Raw genomic sequence first — 21785 nt, 5'->3', positions numbered from 1 at the left:
TTAGACTATAGATCGATTCTTTTGAAATCATCTGATAAGAAAACATACAAGAGTAGAATAATTCCTCAATTTCCCAAACTATTTCACATGAATTGGTTTCCCCTACGCTCACTGGAAGTGTTTTAAGATGACAGGTCATACAATCTTCATGATGAGTTTAAAGTTAATGGCCCTGTTACACCTTTCCGGGCAAGCCTTGCGTATGATTTGCGAAGAGCAATTTTGGCTACCCAGAGATCCCCGCAGATGGCCCGCACATGACAGTACCTAGCACGTATCTCGCCCGTATCCGCCCGGAGGTGCGCACGCAAATATCGCAAGGCTCCCTCCCTCCGCTCGCTTGCAATTGTTATGCCATTCTCCTGATGTTGCTGCCAGTAATTGCCGGCAGTTGCGCCCGGTGCGCCGCCCCCCCCCCCCCCCCCTTTATTTCCAAAGCGAAAAAATATGGCTCCAAATGGCAGTTTGGGGACTGTAAAATATCAAAATTTTCAAGCTCGCTCTCTTCGCTCGCTCGCATTTAATTGTTATGCTATTCACCTAATGTTGCTGCCAGTAATTGCCAGCAGTTGCGCCCGATGCGCCCCCCCTTAATTTCCAATGCAAAAAAAAAAAAAATATGGCTTCAAACGACAGTTTTTTGACTGTAAAATGTCAAAATTTTCAAGCTCGCTCGCTCCGCTCGCTCGCATGTAATCGTTATGCCATTCTCCTGATATTGCTGCCAGTAATTTGTCGTTTCACACATTTCATAATCCATTTATAGGGGCGACAACCCCCTCCCACAACCTCCCCCCTTGCTCGTTCCGCTTGCTCGGGCTCGGTCGCGTTCATGACATCAGTGTAAGAATTATCACTAAAAGTTTATCAAAATTATACCATTTATTGGCAAATTGTTCAATAACAATTTACTTCAAAATGTATTGATACCTTAAACAAGTGGGTATGTTTCGAGTCGATAAAACACGAAAAAAAACTTGCATCAAATTGCTCTATTTACAACTTCAAAATGCAAAAAGTGCTCACCGTGGGAGGGGGAAACTCCCTCCCACATCCTCCCCCTCACTCACTCGTCTCGCTCTTGCTTGGCCGCGTTCATGATATTCATCGTAAATATTAAAACAGGAAGTTTATTTGGATGATACTATTTTACAGGCAAATTGTTCAATAATAATCCACATTAGAATAGCTGCTATACCTCAAACAAGTGGGACTGTTTCAAGTCGATAAAACAAGCAAAACATGCATCAAATTGCACCATTTACAACATCAAAAATGCAATTTCAGTTCTTACCGTGGGAGGAGGGGGTGGGGGGGGGGGGGGGGGACAACAGGCACTTCCACACCCTCCCTCGCATACTAACCCCCCTCCCCCCAAAGATGAAATCCGAGCTACGCCGGTGCCCTTTCCCCGCTTGGTTTCCCTCAAAAAACAGTAAAGGTCTAGGGATTGAGAGCTTCATTCCAAATGTCTGTCCAAAAAATCTCGTTACATTTAGGGTCAAATTAAAACGCACCCCCCTTGAAAAAAAGCTGGTGACGCCCCTGCGTAAGTGGCAGGTAAGACGTCCTGAAGGTAAGACGCAAGCGAAACTCGGCCAAATCCTTGTCCGCCAGCAGTAAACGTGTTTCATGACGTTCTACGTTACTGACGATTGTCTTTATGTATTATGTTCTCACCGCAAAGGCATACAATAGACATGAACAGCAGCGCCGACAGGTTACTAGTATACGCTTTCTATAGTTCTGTTCGCGGGCAGCGTTGCAAATTCTTCAGTGAAAGTCAGCTTTCAATTATATGACAGTAAATTAAATGGTACGTTTTACTGCAGCCAATATTATTTGAATATTGTTGAATTGAATTTTATTTTGTTATTGATATGTCCAAAGTGATAAAATTCGAAAATTATCTGGAACGGAGAAAAGCCATAAACAAAACGAAAACTCAATAAACTCATCTTGGCACTGGTACGTCAATAAACCTCTTCCCTTCAGCTACTTGAGCTATAAATTTTAACTTCGTTGGCTGCTACGACTGTCGGCCACGTTCGTAAATAAAGGTATTTGGATTGATTACCATAGCAACTGGTGCAACAATCTTCACCACAATGTCAAGTAGAACAGAATATTTTGACGGCCATCTTATATCATGATAACAATAGCTATTCGATTGCCTCGGTGTTCACGGAGAAAGAGAGATCTTTGTAAAGCATTTTAGAATAACACTAGAATAATTATGTTTGACAAAGATACTTCGTGCACTCGTATAGCGCATGTACACGGTCACCCTACACACCGTCTGTACATACAGCTAGATTGGCAACGCAGGGCTCAGTTCGCGTGCGGGTTATGATTTCTGCCAAACACGACGTATTTCTTCAAATCTTTCAGGGGCGGATCTAGGAATTCCATAACACACGGGGGGGGGGGGGGGTGGGGGAGGAGGGGAGGGGGAGGCGCTAAAAAATTCTGGTGCCACTTCCGGATTTTATCGGCTGACAAGCAAATAAAAAAAAAAGACAACGCTTCAGCGATTTTTTCCGTTTCTCAGGCTTCATCGGCTCTGACAAGCAAAAAAAAAAAAAAAAAAAAAAAAATTAAAAAAAAATGATCTGCCGCGCAATTTTCTGCTGCAAAAAAATTAAAGGGGGAATGCCCGCGCCCCTTCTTTTTCATTCTTATTTTTTTCAAACAAAAATAAAGCCCCCCCCCCCCCTATCTCCATATACAGGATTTTTGATATTTTGGCAGGTAGGTCGGGCCGGATCAATGAACTTGGGAGTTCAAGCTGCGCGTATTTGAGATTTGCATGCGCGCACTATATGTGCCGTTTACTAGTATTCAATTCAGTTAAATTCAATTCAATTTATTCGGCACAAAATAAATCAAAAGTACATTATGTACACAGTAGAAACAAAAACAATGTGTATAAACATACATGCACATATTTGGAAATCAATTTATACATTTATACAAAACCTAAGAATGAGATCGAATTGTGATTGGCCAAGAGCATGTCACGTGATATCCAATAGTACCTGCATACAAATAATGAATGTTTATGAGTGCAATGGACAGAATATTAATTTTCACGAGGTGAGAGATGAATTAATGATCCATTCAACGAGGCGCAGCCGAATTGAAAGGATCAATAATTTCATCTTTCACCGAATCATTATTCTATCCATTGCACAAATGAAAAACATTTGTTATTTGTTTTATAAACACCTAAAATAGATCCTTGTCATTTGATGTTTCATGAATTTAGAAACAAGAGAAAAAATGTGCGGAATCTGAGATCGAGCTGTCTCGAATACACACTGCAAACGCAAGCGTTTTACATGAGTAGTGTGCCGGGCTCTCGGCATGCGTGCAGTGGAGCAAATCGTATGGATCCAATAGCGCGGTAAATGGAGCCGCAATCGCACGGGTGATGACGTCTTAGTGAAATGGGACAAATGGTCAATGTCAAACAACCAATCAAATAACAAGGATCTATTTAGGCGCTATAATTATAAAAATACATCAATAGCTCCTTGACAGAGACAGCCGTGAGTGGCGCAACTTCGTATGTTTATGATAATTGAAGGGAAAGTCGAATGTAACATTACACGCAGCTATTGTGTAACTGCCATTTCTTGCAGAGGAAAAAAAAATAACCCGCATATTCAAAATTCATCATTATGTTCTCTTGCCTATTAGACTTGCTTCGGATTGACAGCTGAAAAGTCGTTCTGCTCCTTGGATGAAAAACCGCACCTTGCGGGTTGAAGCCAATATTATTCTATTTCAAAATCATCGATCGTCACAGTTAACCTGTGCAGTCTAGCGCCCTCTCTCGCTGCTGATCTTTCTTAAAAACTTATCTGGGCGCGTGGAATAATGTCAAGGCCGTTTAGGTTGGAAGTTCAGACTTCCTAAAGATATACGTGTTTAATGTTCGTTAATTCAGCTATTCCTCAATAATACTTATCTATCAGTCTATGTATGTATGTATGTATGTATGTATATATGTATGTATCTATCTATCTATCTACATATCTATCTATTTCTTTGTCTTTTTACATCGCTATTAAGCCATACGATGTATTTTATTTTCTCTTTCGGTAAGTAGGCGAGGACAGTTCTCTTTGAAGGGTTCACCATAAATTGTTTCTTTTTATGTCTATTGATGCTCTTACATAGCAAATGCTTAAGATCCCGTTTGAAAATAATGTGTTGTAGAAAATTGTGACATTAACATGATCAACAAACATTATCATCAAGCGGTACATGACACAAAAACTAAGGAACGAAAATTTTATACAAAATGTATAAACAAGAGAACGCTAGGACAGATAGCTTTATATCACTTTCATTTTGACTTTCAAATTTCATTGTCAGTCCTGCATACGTTTGATCTGGACATTACCGTGTTACTCCCCCCCCCAAAAAAAAAAAGATGGTAAATCCAGAAAATCCCTCGAAACATTGATTCTTTAGAAGTTAGTGCTGATTCGTAAATTCTATTCAGAGGCGCATTTTCTTGATCCCATTATAGAGTACCTTTTGGAAAGGAACGTATAGTATGTATGTATGTATGTATGTATGTGTGTATGTATGTATGTATGTAAAGTTAGAGAGATAGGTGAACTTCCATCCTTTTATTGTTTCATGCCTCGTCATTATTCCATGCAGTGACATCAGCATGCCTTGCCTTCAACTTTTTTTCTTTTGCATTATGCGCATTTTCCCTTTGCAAGAACTTGTTGTTATGTTAATATGTATAATGCACAATGTAATCTAACTTCACTGTTCAGAATAATATAAAGTTAGCATTTACATCTCACTACTGTATTTTCAGTGATACGTTTGATAAACCCAAGTCCCTTACTCATTACGTTTTTTTTAATGTCATATTCGCAAGTTCTTGAAGCAGAGCTAAAAAGCTGTATGGATCATTGTCTCAGCAATATATGGCAAAAACGATACATGAGATATTAACATTCGTCGATAACAACTTTTGACATTAGTTTTTTTTTTCTAGTTTGAACGGGAGAGAGAATGATCAATTAAAGATTGGAAATTAATTTAAATGGGTATCAATTTCTGCAATATTAATTTCAAAATTCAGTTATATTCTTAAAAACAAGGTGAAGTACAGAGTTGTATATCAAATTGTCTCGAAAGTAGGGTGACGAGATAAAAACGAACAACAACAACAACAACAACAACATACAATGTACAAACCCCTAAATCGTTGAATGTTTGATTTTAGGTAAATTTAGTACGTAGTGCATATGCAGACGTCTCGCGTATGTATAATTTTCATTATACTTTATGTGTTTATGTGTGTTTGTGTGTGTGTGTGTATGTTTGCGTGTGTGTGTGTGTGTGTGTGGTTTTATATGTATAAATTTTTAATGTATCATGTGTCAGTCATAGTTACATAGGAATGTATTCTTCGTTTATGATTTCACAAAACTTTGGCCTGTATCAGAGTAGAGAAGATTTACTAGCCAACGGCTAGGTCACTAGGTAGTAATCACCGTCACACCTTTTCCAAAATAAACCTGTACACGTGTTCCTCATCAGGAGCAGGCGGAAAATATCCGACCATAGGCCTGCGTGATTTAATAGCATCTTGTGGTCGAGCTATGGCTCATGTTATTAATCCCCTGGAACGTGCAAGTACCGTAACTTATGAGGATCATCCTCTCCTATAATGACAGGCATGATGGCACCGTGAATGAAGCGAGCTATACGATACGTGAATGGGTGATGCTAGGTGGCAAAATGCCTGCTTGTCCTTGCTCGAGAGATTAAAGTCATGATACAGTCAAACCTGTCTATAGCGGTCACCCAAGGGAGAAGGAAAAAGTGGCCGTTATAGACAGGTGACCGTTATAGACAGGTGGTCGCTTTAGACAAGTTCTTTAACATGCTTTTTTCTGTTGGAGGGAATTGTTTTTAGTGGTCGTATACGGCAGGTGGCCGCTATAGATAAGTGGTCGCTAATACAGGTTTGGCTCTACAGTTGATTTTGAGTAGTGTTATCAAATGAATGCTGATTATACGATTCATACATGTATAGGCCTCTGACTACAGCCTTTTCCATAATTTTCACCCCTAATTGTGGGAACTGTGCGTCCTCATTGGATTTCAAAGGTCCGTAGAAATCGACAGCATCTCATTTTTCTTCTTAGACATCATCCTACTATTCCAAGGTTTCCTTTGCTAATTTTGATTTTTGCAATTACTTCTGAAGATTTTGAACAATGAGCAAGACATAGAGAAAGGAAAATCTGCACAGTGAAAGGCCCTCTAAATTCTGATAAAAGTCAACCATCTTGTAGTACCCCGTGACGTCACGTCTGATGTGTTTGTCTAATTCTTCGTCACTTCATGGAATGTCGTTCGACCAGTAAAGCCCCCACATTCCCCCACTCACTGTCACCCATCACTTTCCGTTTCCTCATTGGAAGGCCGATCAAAATACTTGAACGTCAGGGTATAATGTGCGCGGGTGTCCACTGTCACTTGGAAAAAAAAAAAAACCAAAACCTCTCGCACGTGTGTGCTGATCGTCTGCGGATAAAGCGCACGCTTGCAGCTGAAGTAGTCGCCAGTAGAACGCAGTGTCGAGGTGATGACATGGTTTCTGCTAAACGCGCGGATCTACATGATTTTGAACTCACCGTAAACCTATTTCTCTAACGTTCTGATCTCATTCTCGGCTCAGCAGTTGAAAGAGGTATGACCTGACGAGATTCTCAAACAAGTCATTTAGGTCTGCAAAAGTCATCGAGTATTAGTCACTTATCTTCAGGGATCAACACCTCCCAGATTACGACTTCCTTTTTAGTTTGAGCGTCAAGTCTGAGCATACGATCAGAACAAGCAAAAGAGTCAAAGTAGATAGGTGCCGTTGATACTTTCCTCGATATAAATCGCGAAGTCACAATCTTAGATCAAGTTATTGATTCTGTACAAGTTGCCGTCAGACTCTACAGGGTTATACATTCGCTGACATGAGGATTGAAGGGCATTCAAATGTTTCCTTTATCAGTGCTTGCCAAGAAAGTGCGATGAAAGGCTTCTGAGCGGAACAGGACGGAGACTTAAGTGGATACACCGCATTCTGTTGGGGATCATACTTTGTGTCATTAGACCTACTGTGGAATATTATTGAATTTCAACGTAAGTCCCTCGGCAAAACTCTGGGAGCACACTTCTTGGGATCAAGCTCTGTGCTTTTATTTGTCGGTAAAAGTTGCAGAGTGAAAAAAAAAATCTGAGAATTCGAAATGACTGCCATGGCATGTAGCAATCTACCGGGGCAACTGGCCCTGAGCTACTCCCAACCTCTCATCAAGTCGCCCTTCTATTCCGACATTTATACCGTCCAGGAAGAAATCGACACCAACTCTAATCACATATCACAAAACATCGTCAAGCAGAAGTCTGCCTCTTTACACCGCGGCACGGTCCGGTTCGTGCAGACACCGCCAACCGATCTCAGCATCACCAGCGATCTCTCGAACTCGAAGGACTCCGGCATCGGTTCCGGCGACGACGCCAGTCCCAGCCCGATAGAGATCAGGATACATCGAGACTATGACCGCGAGGAGGAGGAGGTCGAGGAGGTCGTGGTGGAAGACGCTGTTGAGAAGGAGCAAGATACGGAGGATCAAGAGGAAGATGAAGACTTCGTGAATTTCTCGAGGACAGCCAAGGAATTTACCGACGTCGACGTCGAGAAACTTTCGTGGAAGGAGAGGACTGAACGAATGGATAATTGTATCAGTTGGCTGAGAGAAGAAATAGTAAGTATTCCAGATCCCTTCTTCTTCAAATATCCATAAATGTTTGTGATATTGACAATAATTCTAGCCTGTACAGGCGCGTGAATAATATCACAGCAAAACGACGATTTAGGCTACGATATGATGTTACATTAAATTCCGCTCATCATAGTACATGGAAAACGACGGTAGGACACGAAAGCAATGAACGCGGAAGACAGTGTGTACTTGGGGAATTGCCAGTTAGATTACAGTAGCATACAGCCATGTACTCTACAAATATGTGCCAAACGCACACACACACACACACACACACACACACACACACACACACATGTACTCATAAAATCATGCCCATGTACCCTGTATTTTCACCGATTTTCACAGCAAGTACAGGTTTGCAACTGATTGACGAATTGCCCTACATCGACGTAAATAAGCACTGAATTGATCAGTGTTTTAGCAGAAGCCATGATAAAAAAATCATGGGAGTACATACTCGAGCAGGATTCGAACCTACGACCTCCTGATCTCCGAACAGGCGTCATCTCCACTAGACCACCGAGCTTCCTCCCGACAGCAAGTGTTGGTTCCAATCCTTATAGCATGCAGCGGGTACTGCGTATATTTAAATTCATGAAATTCTTCCGTCGACATGTTTATTTACGTCGATGTAGGGCAATTTGTCAATCAGTTGGAATAAAAACATCTCGACGGAAGAATTTCATGAATTTGAAAAAGTACAGGTTTGCATATCAAATATATAACAAAATGATATTATCTAGCAGATAATTCGTGAAATTCGGTCAACTGTTGTTGTTTTTTCATAGGTAGATGCACAATTAACCCTCCTCGCATCAAAGTACTCCAATAGGATAGCTGAGCTTAGGATATGTCAAAGATATGATGCAGCTACTCAGAGAGAATGTGGAAATCACTTGATATATCAAGGTTTTGATGACAAATTTAAAGTCACTTAATGTTTTGTCACCTAATACGAGCGACGTGGAACGCGGGGTGTGTACCCAATTTACACCGGAGGTGCTGGCGGTGCCACTTTCAGCACATATAACCTGTCAACGCGGCATTTTCGACTACAACACTAGCTGATTCATGTCCAATTACTGTAATCATGTGATTTCCTTTCATGTTGTGCACAAAGTCCGCGTGATGGGCAGAGTCAGAGAGAGACGAGAGCAGATGAATAGAAAAGAATTCAGAAAGAGAAAGGAGAAAACGGAGACTAGGGGGAGAGTAAAGCCCGCCGGACACTATACGACTGACAGACTTTGGATCTGAAATAAACAAGTGTGTCTATTCCGAGGCTATTGTGATTTATTTCGGATCCAGAGTCTGCCAGTCGTATAGTCGTGAGTCGTATGCTAGCAGTGCGGTGCGGGCTTTAGAGAACCTGAGTGTCGAGAGGGAGGAAAAGATAATAAACAAGTACTCGAGACTAGTGAGTGTGAGCCATCCTCATCACGTGTCTATACGAGATTAATGTCAAATTAAACTTACTTTACCTTCTAATAACACAAGCCTAACTGTCATATCATATTTCAATTTCAATAATGACACATTGCTTATTACTCATGTTATATCGAAGGAGAGAATCGCATTCCATTCGATTTAGAAATGACTGCAGTGCGGCAACGCCTTGACAGCAGGTTCTGACTTTATGGACAGGATTAAACGCAGTATTCAACGGAAGATAAAATAATACAAGGAAAGTAGCCCTGCTGGAAAGAACACAGCGTACCACAGTGTACCACAGTGTGAAACACAATGTGAAACACAGTGTGATCAGATCGTGAACACAGCGTACCACAGTGTACCACAGTGTGAAACACAATGTGAAACACAGTGTGATCAGATCGTGAACACAGCGTACCACAGTGTACCACAGTGTGAAACACAATGTAAACACAGTGTGATCAGATCGTGAACACAGCGTACCACAGTGTACCACAGTGTGAAACACAATGTGAAACACAGTGTGATCAGATCGTGAACACAGTGTACCACAGCGTACCACAGTGTGAAACACAATGTGAAACACAGTGTGAACACATTGTAAACACAGTGTGAAATCTCTTCACACTGTTAAATTCGAGCGTTTTCACGTAGTCAACACTGTGAACACATTATGAACACACTACACTGTGAAACACCCATGTTCTTTCTAGCAGGGAGGATTTCTTTGAATTAACATTATGACAGAAGGATTTAATTGTTCGGTGCCACTTTCGTTTACTTTTCAAGGTTGTTTAATGTAAATGGATGTCGCAAGAGATTTTGAAAAATCGCTAGGTTTTTGAGAGACCACCTCTTCGGTAACTACATGATTTGTAATAGCGTAAGCGCATGCAATTGCGCTGATGAGTTAACAAAACCAACAAAACATTTGCATCAATGTTGGCGTTTTAAAGGGTCATCCAGACGATTTTCATAATTACCATCATGTAGTAAACACAGAAATCAACAGCTGCATGTATAGACTTGTGGAATTTATTATGGCCCATGAGCAGAGAAACCAATAATCTGAAAATCTTAAACAAATTTCACTGAACAGTCTTGATGACATAGGAGGCTCACATACTTCAGAAATGTAGCAGTGTAATTCCATTACGATACCGCTTGCTTAACAAGTTCACCTGTGTAGAATCTAGGCATACCTTCTTCTTTTGTTCTGCTTCTTTGAGCCCCAACTCATGCATTTTATGCTGAGGCTGCCATGTCATCATCCTTGTTCATTGCAATTTGTTATGAATTTTGAAAACATTATTATTCCTCATCCCAGTCACTATAATAAATTCTGAAACTCTGTACTCAGTATAACTTATTTATAGTTGTTCAAAAAGTCTGAAAATCTTGCGGAGGTCCCCTTTGAGAGAGTTCAGGAAAGGTCGCTGAATGTGAAGTTACGGGGGTGGGGTGGACGTTAAGACATAACTGACATTGAGCTCTAAAGACCTTGATAACTAACAGAAGTCGGAGATCATTCAAGGCGATGTCATCATGCTTTGTCATCTTAAAAGCACTCCTCCCCTCCTCTTTAAAAGTACTCCTCCCCTTCTTCTTAAAAACACCCCCTCCTTAAAAGTATAGTCCCCAACTCAACCCCCATCAGCCCCACATATGTCATTAAGAAGGTCATTTAAGAAACACTTGGACAGAGATGTATTGGATCAGCTGTAATCCTGGCAGAGTCAAACTCATGATGATTACATTTAAAAGCCTTTCAATTTCAAGCATTTGATTTGACTTGATTTTATTTGATTTGATACGATACGATACGATACGATACGATACATCGGTCGTACAGTTGGGACTCGGGGACAGTCCGCGCTCATTTATTCACATATTTCATCTGACATTGAAAAATGATAATAATTTTAAAACCAGCAATATAAAAAATACAAAATATATAACACACTATAACGAAGAATTTTGTTTACAGTAGAAGCCTTTAACATTAGGAAACCATAATTCTTACAAAATGGGAAATGCAAAAGGAGCCACAAAAGGGATTCGAACAGTTCGCCCTGGTCAAGCATAGTGATTTTATAGTATCTATCTTTAAAGAAAGATATCCATAACAATACAAATATCTCTCCTATAGGGTTGTCGAGAAGGAGAAATTTGAAGAAAAAAAAATCTGAATTTATTGGCGAAAGAAGCGTACAAGTTTGGCGACGTCAAAAAGCGCATGAAGCGGAGGTTACATGTTTGTTTTCACTGAATACTTTAAGCGAACTCTGACCTTGGAATGGTCAACACGTTTATGAAATACAACTGTATCTTCAGCTGTATAGACTGCAGAATTAATCGAAATGTTCCGATGTTCGCCTGTTGTTATTGTATAGGACTAGTTTAGCTTGGGGCTAAATTATCAATGAGCTCCATGACATTTGACTCGCCCTCCTCCTCCTTGAATGTATTTATAAATATAGACAACAAAGGATCATCCCCGCCAATCGTATCTTACCCCCGGAGTGTAATCAGTATATGGGGCCGTGCGTTGTCGATGTTATTCCGGAAGTTGACTTCGCGCCAGGAGCGACAAGTTGATTGCATCGTCAACGTTCGAAGCTTTGTCGTGTTGTCACTTTGCTAAACGGAATAGCTTTCTATAGGGAGATTAGGGACCGAAAAAGTAATTACACTGAAACATCAAAAGATGGGGAAGATGTAATAGCGATACCTATAAGCATCAGTTACGAAGTATCGATATCTTTCCCTGCGGGATGGTACAGTAACGATTACATTATGTCTGTGTACAACGTTTGTAATAAGCTCCACTGTATCAACCCTCTGCTGAGTGAGGTTTGTCTCGGACAGTAAAGGCCCTATCATTTGTATGGGCGTTTATAGTAGATGTACAGGGCCTGTACATGGTGGGCTAAAAGTGTCGAGTTAAGACCGAAGGGAAGGTATTAATTTAACGGCTATTCGGCTAACGCGGAAAATGCCCCTGTTTGGCGTGTGGAGTGGCAGGCACGTCATGTATATCCAATAAATCCCTGGGCAATTTTATGGACGATCTGCAGGAAAGGTATCAAGATCAGACCTAAAAGACCACACTCTCTCGACTTAGCACCATTAAATGCGTTTTGGCTCGGTGAGGCATAAACTTGTATATACTATACTATTCAGTCGGGATAAACTAAGCGTAAATTCTAGTTCACCTATAACCTCATTATTTGCATTATGATGTTAACTTCTCCTTCAAAATAATGTTTGATGGATATTCATGGGCATGTGAATTCACTGATTAGATAATGAGATACTTCTAAAGGCTATTCTATTGAGTTTTGTTTTCTTTCTTTTTTGTGTGTTTTTTTGCATTGTAGTCGTACATAGTTATATATACAAAACAATTTTTTTCTAGCTTAATCTCGAGTATTCAGAGACGAGAGATACACGTAAGGGTATTAAACATCGCAAGGCGATTTAGTCTAACCACAATAAGTAATGATTTCTATCATTTTTCACATAAAACTGGCAGATATGTTGAAGCATTTTACTTGTTATTATCCATGTTTACGTTGATAGAGGTCACAAATGAATTGGGTAAGTTTGAAGTAAAGAGGAGAACAGGGGGGAGTTATAGTAGACCCTATATTCACCCAACAGAGGACATACACAATCTACTCAATTCGATCTTTTTAGAATGTATTGTAAAATTGATCGTTAAAAGGCGATGCAACAACTAAAACTGAAATGAAACTTCAAATCAAAGCGAAATGTCTACTTTTTTCTTTTGTTGCGACTGACACTTCAGGCTTGGAATGCATTCGCGTGTGACCCCAAAAAGTCGATGAGTGTAAACACTTTTTACGATTCTTTTCCATCATTGTCTTTCCAAGATTGACCACATTTCATACAGCTGAATAAATATGAAGACAAAATCCTAACCCGACATGCAAATATCCGACTAGGAAGGACTGGCTCTGATTAGATTATTTGTTCTAACCTGTTGAAATCCGGTGGTTTTACGGGGGCAAGGTCAAACCAAACTGAATTCATGTTGTCTTTTTTGGGGAAACTATTCCGTTTGCTGACAACTTCATAAAACCTACGAAAGTGGAAAAGACGAGACAACTTCTCGACTTTTTGATCTTTTCAGTCAGAGAAGGTCAGCAGGCGAGATCCGAGATCTATGGCTCGTCTTCTCGACTTCTCGCCTCCTCGGACCCGAAAATGTCGAGAATGTAAGAAACTATTGAGTATCTTGTCTTCGGCGGCACTTACAGACTTATAAAAAACTTCAGTAGCTTGTACTGCCTTGTATATAGTGATGCTAACTACATGAAGATGCCCAATCGCGAGCGAAAAAGCGAAGAGGAGAAATACGGGCGAAGTCAAGAACGAAAAGACGCAATAAAGTTGCCCCTTCAAGTCATGAAACTATAATAGACACACCAGCAATATTATGAAAGATACCAAACTTAATTTATTCATCTTTATTCTATGTGATAAATCAGCTGATTTATCACTTAGAAAGAAGATGCATGCATTGAAAAAAAAAAAGGTGCATGCACTCTGGCCGCTTGGACCCTATTCAACTCTGAACGAACGCAATGACATTAAATTCTCATGGTGAAGCTACCAAGTAACGGGAGTGGGTTCACGTTGGTTGGTTGTTTCCATCTGTTTTTGACACTGACTTTGACTATCTTATTAAGATACTCACGTTCACTGGCACACACAGACACATACACACAAGCACACACACACAACAATAAAAACAACAACAACAACAACAACAACAACAATATCAACAACAACATGCACACGCACACGCACGCACACGCACAAAAGTATCCTGATGCAATGTTTGAGCACACAATCCCTCATCAGTATCTCTTGTGACGACCTGTAATTTAGTCTAATAGCTGAATAATTCTCACGAAGGTGACGAAACCTCAATAGCTCTCTTCGGTTAGATCCGATTACAACTATATGGTATACGTCTGTCAACGGATGTCTTAATAAGTATCCCTCTATCATAACAATGACTCATATGCATTCATTGACAACCTAAGTTTCTTGCCAATTATATCTTTGCCCTGCGTAATCGTGATATTATTATCTATAAAGAATTAGACACAGATTAATAGGCGGGGTGAAGTACTTCAGTTTACTTGAATAGAAATGAAACCGAAAGAGTGTCAATGAAAGCACTCTGAAACTAAAATCTGTTCATTTTGTTTATAAGCATGTTGGTCACTACATCCTCTGCATGTACTTTTTGCTCGGCTCCATCGCGTGAGCTTGATTGCACAACATATTTTCAGTCTAAAACCAAATTTGAGCCACACTCGTTCTAACCAGGGGTTCATGATCCCATTCCACACCCCTTCCCCCCCCCCAAAAAAAAAGAGGCGAAACTACACGTACTCGCTGAATACATGTTGTTATATGTGTGTGTATTATTTACCCAATTTAGAAAAAAAAAAGTTTTTGCTTACACACATAACACACACACACGCACGCACACACACAGACACATACACACATACGAATATATGTCAACCTATAAAACATGAACTTAATCAGTGGATTTTGGCCGACAGAGGTTGTTGGCCCATAGCGTAAGGTACGTATTTCACGTCCGTTAAATGACAGGAAGATTGTCCTTTTATTTCCTTTTCCGTGGTTCTGCTCCGAGTCGTTCTCGTCCTGTTTTCCAGCTATTTTGAAGAGAGTTCAATAACACACCAACACACACACACACAAACACACACACACAAACACACACACACACACATTTCATTTGAATACTTTCATACAAAGATATCATATACATGTATCTTTCTCGCTAAACCTTTCTCTCTCCATATTATATCCTACATGCAGGCCTATATGTTTGCATTGCATATGCATATAGGTGCTAAATGTAACAACAGTGTGTGACTGTTATTCGCTCTGCTTTCAGGACACAGGCCACTCTATGTATAAAGATGGCCTTCACAAAGTGAAAGTTTATATCTATCTATATATGATTATCTAGTGTAATTGTATACCATGGTATACATTGACATGTTTGTGGGGATGTGTGTTGTGTGGTACATAGAAATCTACGTGAGAATATTGAAAGTAAAACTGATATCATGAACTGAATCTCACAGGACACGCACAGGGGTGAGAAGCCGGAGGCGAATAGTGGCCAGTATATATTTTCAGAGTGTCCTCTTTCAGTCTTTAGGATGACAAAAGATATAGTAGATACAAAAATTTACATGTAGGATAGTACACGTATATAGGCCTACCAATAAGAGTGGTAATACACGATGCGGTAACTCAATGGAATGAGATGCTTCAAGCGCAGCCGCTGCTGTATATTGTCTTTGACATAGTTACATCTCCGAAGAAAAGAGTAAAGAAGTGTGTGTGTGTGTGTGTGTGTGTTTGTGTGTGTTTGTGTGTGTGTGTGTGTGTGTGTGTGTGTGTGTGTGTGTGAGAATAATTATTCTGTGAAATACATTGACCAGGTAGGCCTATCCGCCTTCAGGCAGGTCTAGAAAGGTTTGGCGAATAAAATATTTGGGATCGATAGGGACAACCACCTATTTTAAGAAATTGAACAGAGATCCAGTGCAAATGATAAGAAAGAAAATCGAAGTTAATAAACGTCGAATACAAAGATGATAATATAGAGGACTCATCGGCCTTGTGAGTATGGCCTACTTTAGAACCCTGCACAAAATTTCTTGAACATGCAGATCATACAAGACACGCGTCTACGTACGAACAACACAGTTTTACAAAATCAATGTGGAATTTTGAACGAGGTCTGTGAATGTGATCTAGGGACATACTACTTATCAACGAAATGATCTTAACCTATACGCATACAATACACGGAAATATCTGTATAAGCTAAACTAAAAACTCCTATATCCTTCCTGGCTTAACAAAGATAAACAAAAGAAATTTGCCTGACCAGAACACACACAAAAAAAGAGAAAAATGACGAGTCAAGTTCCAGGTTCCCCTTTGGTTTCCTTGTCTCAGTAATACTGACATTGAGCAATGACACATTTCTCCTGCTTGTCAATGTTTCCTCATTTCGATTTCCCTTTCAATCTCATGCATTTGATTCATTATTGACCATTCATTTAAGTACGCATTGCTCTTACATTGAATTTCAACCCTTGTAAAGAGTGTGATTACTTGGGAAATGATGGCATGGCGATTGATTATTATAGCATAATTGAATATACCATAATCATCGAAACCACTATAATCAAACACTACTTAATCATTCTTTCTATCAGCACAAATGCACCGACTGCTGATAATTAAAGCGGTAACAGCCGTGTTTAGATTGTATGCAAAAATAATCGAAAATGGGAGGCTGTCATTTAGACAACATGTAATGTTACGTGTATTGCAATGATAATCCCGATTGATATTTTAAGTAATGGTGATGAATTTTAAAAGTCACCACATCCCAGCTAACAACTGTTTTCCCTTCTTGTATCTTTCAGGCTAAGATGAAGAAACAAGACCAGTCTCTGATGCGGCAGTTCATGGGGCTGCGTTCGACCATACATCAGTTAAAGAGGAGCAGCACCCAGAACAGCCTTCGCGCAACGTACATGCGCAAACAGCAGTCATGCGCCAACTTCGGTAGTGACCAATCAGCGCGAGGCAACGCACCGCTCGTCCAATCACAGTCACGGAGTAGTCTCCACCCACTCGCGGCAGCGAGTGAGTCGATGTCATCGAGCGGCAACCTGTCTTCTCTTAAATTCAAATCGAGCAACAATTTGAATTTTGGACAGTCTGCCTCCCGCACGAACCTTGGAAGTTTCAAAGTCACGAACAGCTTACTCCACCTCGAGGAGTCGAACTTCGATTTGGACACGTATTTCGCCGACGTCGAGCCGGAGAGCGATTCATTTTTCGACGACGAAAACTCGGAAGCTTTCAACGATCACCTGATACCTGAGGCAGGTGGTAAACTATCCGCCTTATCCGAGGACCCGTACATGCCCCAGTACCGTACGCGAACTGTGTCTCTAGTAACACCGCATTACCTCGGTCGGCCGACGGTGGCGGGCTACCTCGCAAGGTCGCGGTACATGTCGTTTTCCAACGCCAAAGGTCGGATGGAAAGTGAACGAGCCATTCTGGAATAGATTTTAGTGGAGTTAAGAGACTGAGAAGAGGACATTAAAATGAAAAAAGAAGAAGAAGAAAAGAGAAATACCAAGAAGAAAAGACACCAGAATGGCATGGTGCTTGTACCCTTTACAACCGTTATTGATCAGAGGAATCAGGATTTGATTTTAAGGTCAAGGTCAAGGGGATCTCATACAAGTCACACTTTCAACCATAATACGTGACCGTGTGCTGGAAATTTGACACCGGTAGACAAATTCTCGCATGATTAAGTCACGTATCAATGTAGACTCTTTAATAGTCTTTACAAGCTATAATGCAGTGTTCCGATGTCTTTAGATGTATCAAGTTCAATCTGAATTTCATATGTCCATAGAAAAAGTTTACCTCGATGCTTTAAGAGAGCTGGCGCATCAGCTCAGTATCCTATTATTACCTATACGAGGTAGTTTTGCGAGGCAATTACTGGTGGTATTTTGCAGGGTTGTGGAGTTCAGCAGGCGACATTAGAGCATATCACGAACATCCGGGTTTTTACATTATTATACAGTGGACTCACGTTATAACGAAATTCTCGGGACCGGCAGTTTTCTTTCGTTATATCGGAATGTTGTTATAACCGAACAAATAAACAATAGAAATACATAGAGTGGATGACATTGCAGCCCAAATTTTTACTTCGTTATAACCAGAATTTTGTAATAACCGTGTTCGTTATAACGGGAGTGCGCTGTGAAACAGGGAGGTGGGAAGAGAAGGAGTGGAATCTCTCTTCCCACCTTCCTGCTTTACATGTAAACATTCCGATCGACCACGAAGAGAAAACATTCAAGGAGGTCGCTGCGTGTCGATTACACGCACCGCAGAAGAACGCCGATAAATCAACTCTTACAAGGTCGACCACTTCCAGCAGCACTATGCGTCAAACAATGACTAGTTCATTTTTGTGCTCAAGAACTGCACAGTGACCATCAGTTATTACAACTCTCCAAATTGAAAGAGAAGCAAAAATAAAGTGTAAAAGCGTTCAGATGTCTGAAGTTCGCCGGTTACAACTACATATGTACCTTTGAAGTTGGAGTTGAATGATATACATTGATGAACAATTTTTCAATTATTCGACATGTTGGTCATGATCTACAGGTAGTCAAATGTGGCTTGATCTATATCATAGTGTATAGCCGTATTCACATATTTTCTAATTTACCTAGGGGATAGGTAATAATCATGATATTGACTGGCATTGAGGGAGATACAAGATAAATATTGCCCGCACTGAAAGAATATTGCCCGAGTCGAAGACGAGGGCAATATTCTTTCAGTTTGGGCAATATTTTCTGGTATCTCCCTCGAGGCCAGTCAAAATATCATACATTAACGTTACAAAGTAAATATTTTAGTTTTCATCAGCTGTTTATACTTACGTGTTTATTTGTGGTTGAGGATCTTATGTGTAAAGCTTCTGTTAGAGCGTGCTTATTCAATAATCCCCCGTTATAACGAAAACAGTTAAATACGAAATTCCTGTTTCATCGAAGTAAAAATTCAGGACCCAAAATGATCATCTACATGTCTTTAAACACTTTACTGTTCGACTATAACGAAATTTCGATATAACGAAAGAAAAGCGCCGGTCCCGAGGACTTCGTTATAACGAATGTGCACTGTATATCTATTCTAGAACTAAATTGAATCTACTGTATTCTGTACGAATGCAGAATAAACAACAATACACCGACCCATGCAAAGTTTGTGATGAGCTTTCCTGGAGCAGCATTTGGAATTCATTATAATAGGCGAAGGATCTTGGTTTCGAAGGAGTACTGCACTGAAATGGACTCGTATATGACTCGTTGGGCTTCAACATGAAAGTGAAATAGCAGTCATCTTGCACAATTATGATTACCAGGTGGTTACAGTTCGAATGTTTGAAACAATATTGTAAATACGAGGCATGTGCAAGATATTGTTTGGGAGAATTATGCCGAAATCCATGCAGGATTTGTCGGTGATTTGACAATCACGTTGAAACAGTATTTATGTCAGTATGTAGATGTTGGTTTATACTCTGCATTGAATTGTGTCTTTATGTGAAATCTGCCTATATGTGAAAGTTGTATTTATCTTGAAATGGCGACTAAATAGGATATGACATAGATTTTATTCAATAAAGTTATATTAGAAACTATAAAGCGCATGCATACGTGTTGTATTTTGTAAATGTATATGTAAATCACGTTTCACCCTTCATTCCCTTCGACAACATGCTTGGACGCAACGTCAATGGAATTTTAGAATCCTGGTCCTACGAGATACCTTCCAACCTGCCTTCTAAGCACAAACTCCCCCTCCCCCCCCCCCCCCACCCACCTCCATGGTCCCTTCTTGTGTCGAAGGGTTCCTAGGAACATCATTCAAACCTGAGTCATTTTGGAGCAGAACATATACGACGTATATTCTACTTCGAGGCCATCAGGTTTTAAGAGTTTGAGATGATAATAATGTCTAAATCCAAACTCTATGATACCTAGCCCCTTTGACGGAAAAGAAAGACAGATCACCTTTTCTCGTGTGTAAGAAATAGCATCTTGCGACACCTGCTTTTGTTTCGGCTAACTGTTACAACATGGCCCAGGCAACATGCACATTGTGTCATATATGCTTAAAGCGATTGTACAGTAGTGGGGGAGATGGAGCTCGGGACATTCCACTAGTAACTGTTTATGAGCTAGAATGAAAATGACGATATATATTGGTTTTGAATGATTGACTTTATACATGGCTGACGTGTGCAAATGATTACGTATAAGTAAACCATTGTCAAACTTTTATTTCTATATACAAGATTTCCGAGAGAGACAGAGACAGTGAGAGAGAGAGAGAGAGAGAGAGAGAGAGAGAATGAGAGAGAGAGAGAGAGAGAGAGAGGATGGGGACGGAGGGAAATAGAAACATGATTCCGTTATAGATTCTTTCAAACTTTGGAGAAGGATGTTTAGGAGATATATATCTTACTGTTGCTTTCGTTTGGGAAGACTTATTCTGGTGTTTAATCTCGAAATGGGCTTATCGACAAACATAGCTAAACGTGAGAATGATTATGTTATTGAGGTTTCAGTAATGTCGCCAAGACGTTTTGTATGTCCTACAATCATTTACTAGGCAGATCTCTCCAAGTTTTCTCCTGCGCTTCGATCTAGTTTCCGTCTATCAGATGGATTTGCATCACTATTTTTCCATCTAAGATGAAACTTTTCAATGTCGGGTAAACCCTCCCTTTAATGCTTCTACAGCTCCACCTTAATGGGTGAATCACGAACATGACTACATCGTCACATTGAGCAAAGCAGGCCCGTTATTGTGAAAACCCGATAGGAAGTGACATAAGAGGTCGAGAGTATAGTCAAGTATCCCAACCAAGAGAGAGTCGTGCGTCATTCCCCTGCCCATTAACCCTTTTTTTGTGTCAAAGAGTGAAATTTTCACAGATTTCACACACCTAGCTCACATAGCTATGGACAGGGAAAGGAATTTGGCACGTGGGGGGTTAATGTATACCTGGAGCTCGTGTCTCGAGCGGAATGCCGCATGTTGGCGTCGCCGAGTGTCGAGGGGATACAACAGCCACGGGGGTTGAGGGCAGCTTGATGAACGCATAACCAACAGATGAAATGATGGTGAAAGACTTGATAGAAACAATTTATTCATCATGGCTATAGTTCTTTGATATTTCGTTAAAGTTATTTCATTTCATTCTATTTCATTTCATGTATTGTCATGTCATGTCATTTCATTTCATTTCATATATTTTTCCATTTTCAACGAAAAATCGTACACACTTATAATCGCAACTTATTTGTATGAACCCAAAGTTGTGGTTTTTTTTTTTTGCATATTTACATGAGCTCTTTTATGGTTACATGACATAAGATAACACATTTTGAACAAAGTCATATAAACCTATTTAACGCTGTATGAAATGATTGATTATCAAACAGACTGTTGGAAAAGGATGGAACTGCTATTAAAAGAAGCTTAACTTAATATATATTACAGACCCCTCCTAAATGAATGGAATAAACTTTTCAACAGCTGCTAAGGAGGTAAAAGAACCGAACGAGCATTGCATATAACCCTCATCGTGTCAGGGGAAGAGCATTCTTTCAAAGTTTCCGGAAAGTTTACATTTTCTGGGTTTAATTTCTGCACGAAACACACAAATAACTTTATGGTCACATGATTTTCCTCAAATATCACACTTCAGATAATTTTATGAAATTCAAGTGGACATAAAGGTTTTGTCAGACATATTTTACGTGCTCTATAATATCCACATCTATTTCCTCTTTTTGTATATAAAAGTCACCC

At 40.0% G+C, this 21785-nt stretch overlaps 1 protein-coding gene across 1 annotated transcript; it reads left to right on the top strand.

Moving 5' to 3' along the window:
- Positions 1-7286: 7286 nt before the first annotated feature.
- On the top strand, positions 7287-18079 carry LOC139720399 (uncharacterized). Its single transcript, XM_071631760.1, has 3 exons — positions 7287-7616; positions 7668-7805; positions 16781-18079. The coding sequence occupies exons 1-3, from the start codon at positions 7287-7289 to the stop codon at positions 17432-17434; spliced, it is 1122 nt and encodes a 373-aa protein (XP_071487861.1). The 3' UTR covers positions 17435-18079.
- Positions 18080-21785: the final 3706 nt, after the last annotated feature.

Source organism: Diadema antillarum, unplaced genomic scaffold, assembly GCF_040938485.1.
Source record: "Diadema antillarum isolate AM-2024a unplaced genomic scaffold, OU_Dant_1.0 scf00000128, whole genome shotgun sequence".
NCBI classification, from domain to species: Eukaryota; Metazoa; Echinodermata; class Echinoidea; order Diadematoida; family Diadematidae; genus Diadema; species Diadema antillarum.
The sequence above is the reverse complement of the archived record's forward strand: the minus strand, read 5'-3'. Positions and strand labels throughout refer to the sequence as shown.

Bases quoted from the DNA above. Each gene is read 5' to 3' on its own strand.
- LOC139720399 (XM_071631760.1), top strand. From the start codon at position 7,287: ATGACTGCCATGGCATGTAGCAATCTACCGGGGCAACTGGCCCTGAGC. The intron at 7,617-7,667 runs GTCGAGGAGGTC...CAAGATACGGAG, and splicing joins ATGACCGCGAGGAGGAGGAG to GATCAAGAGGAAGATGAAGA. The intron at 7,806-16,780 runs GTAAGTATTCCA...TGTATCTTTCAG, and splicing joins GTTGGCTGAGAGAAGAAATA to GCTAAGATGAAGAAACAAGA.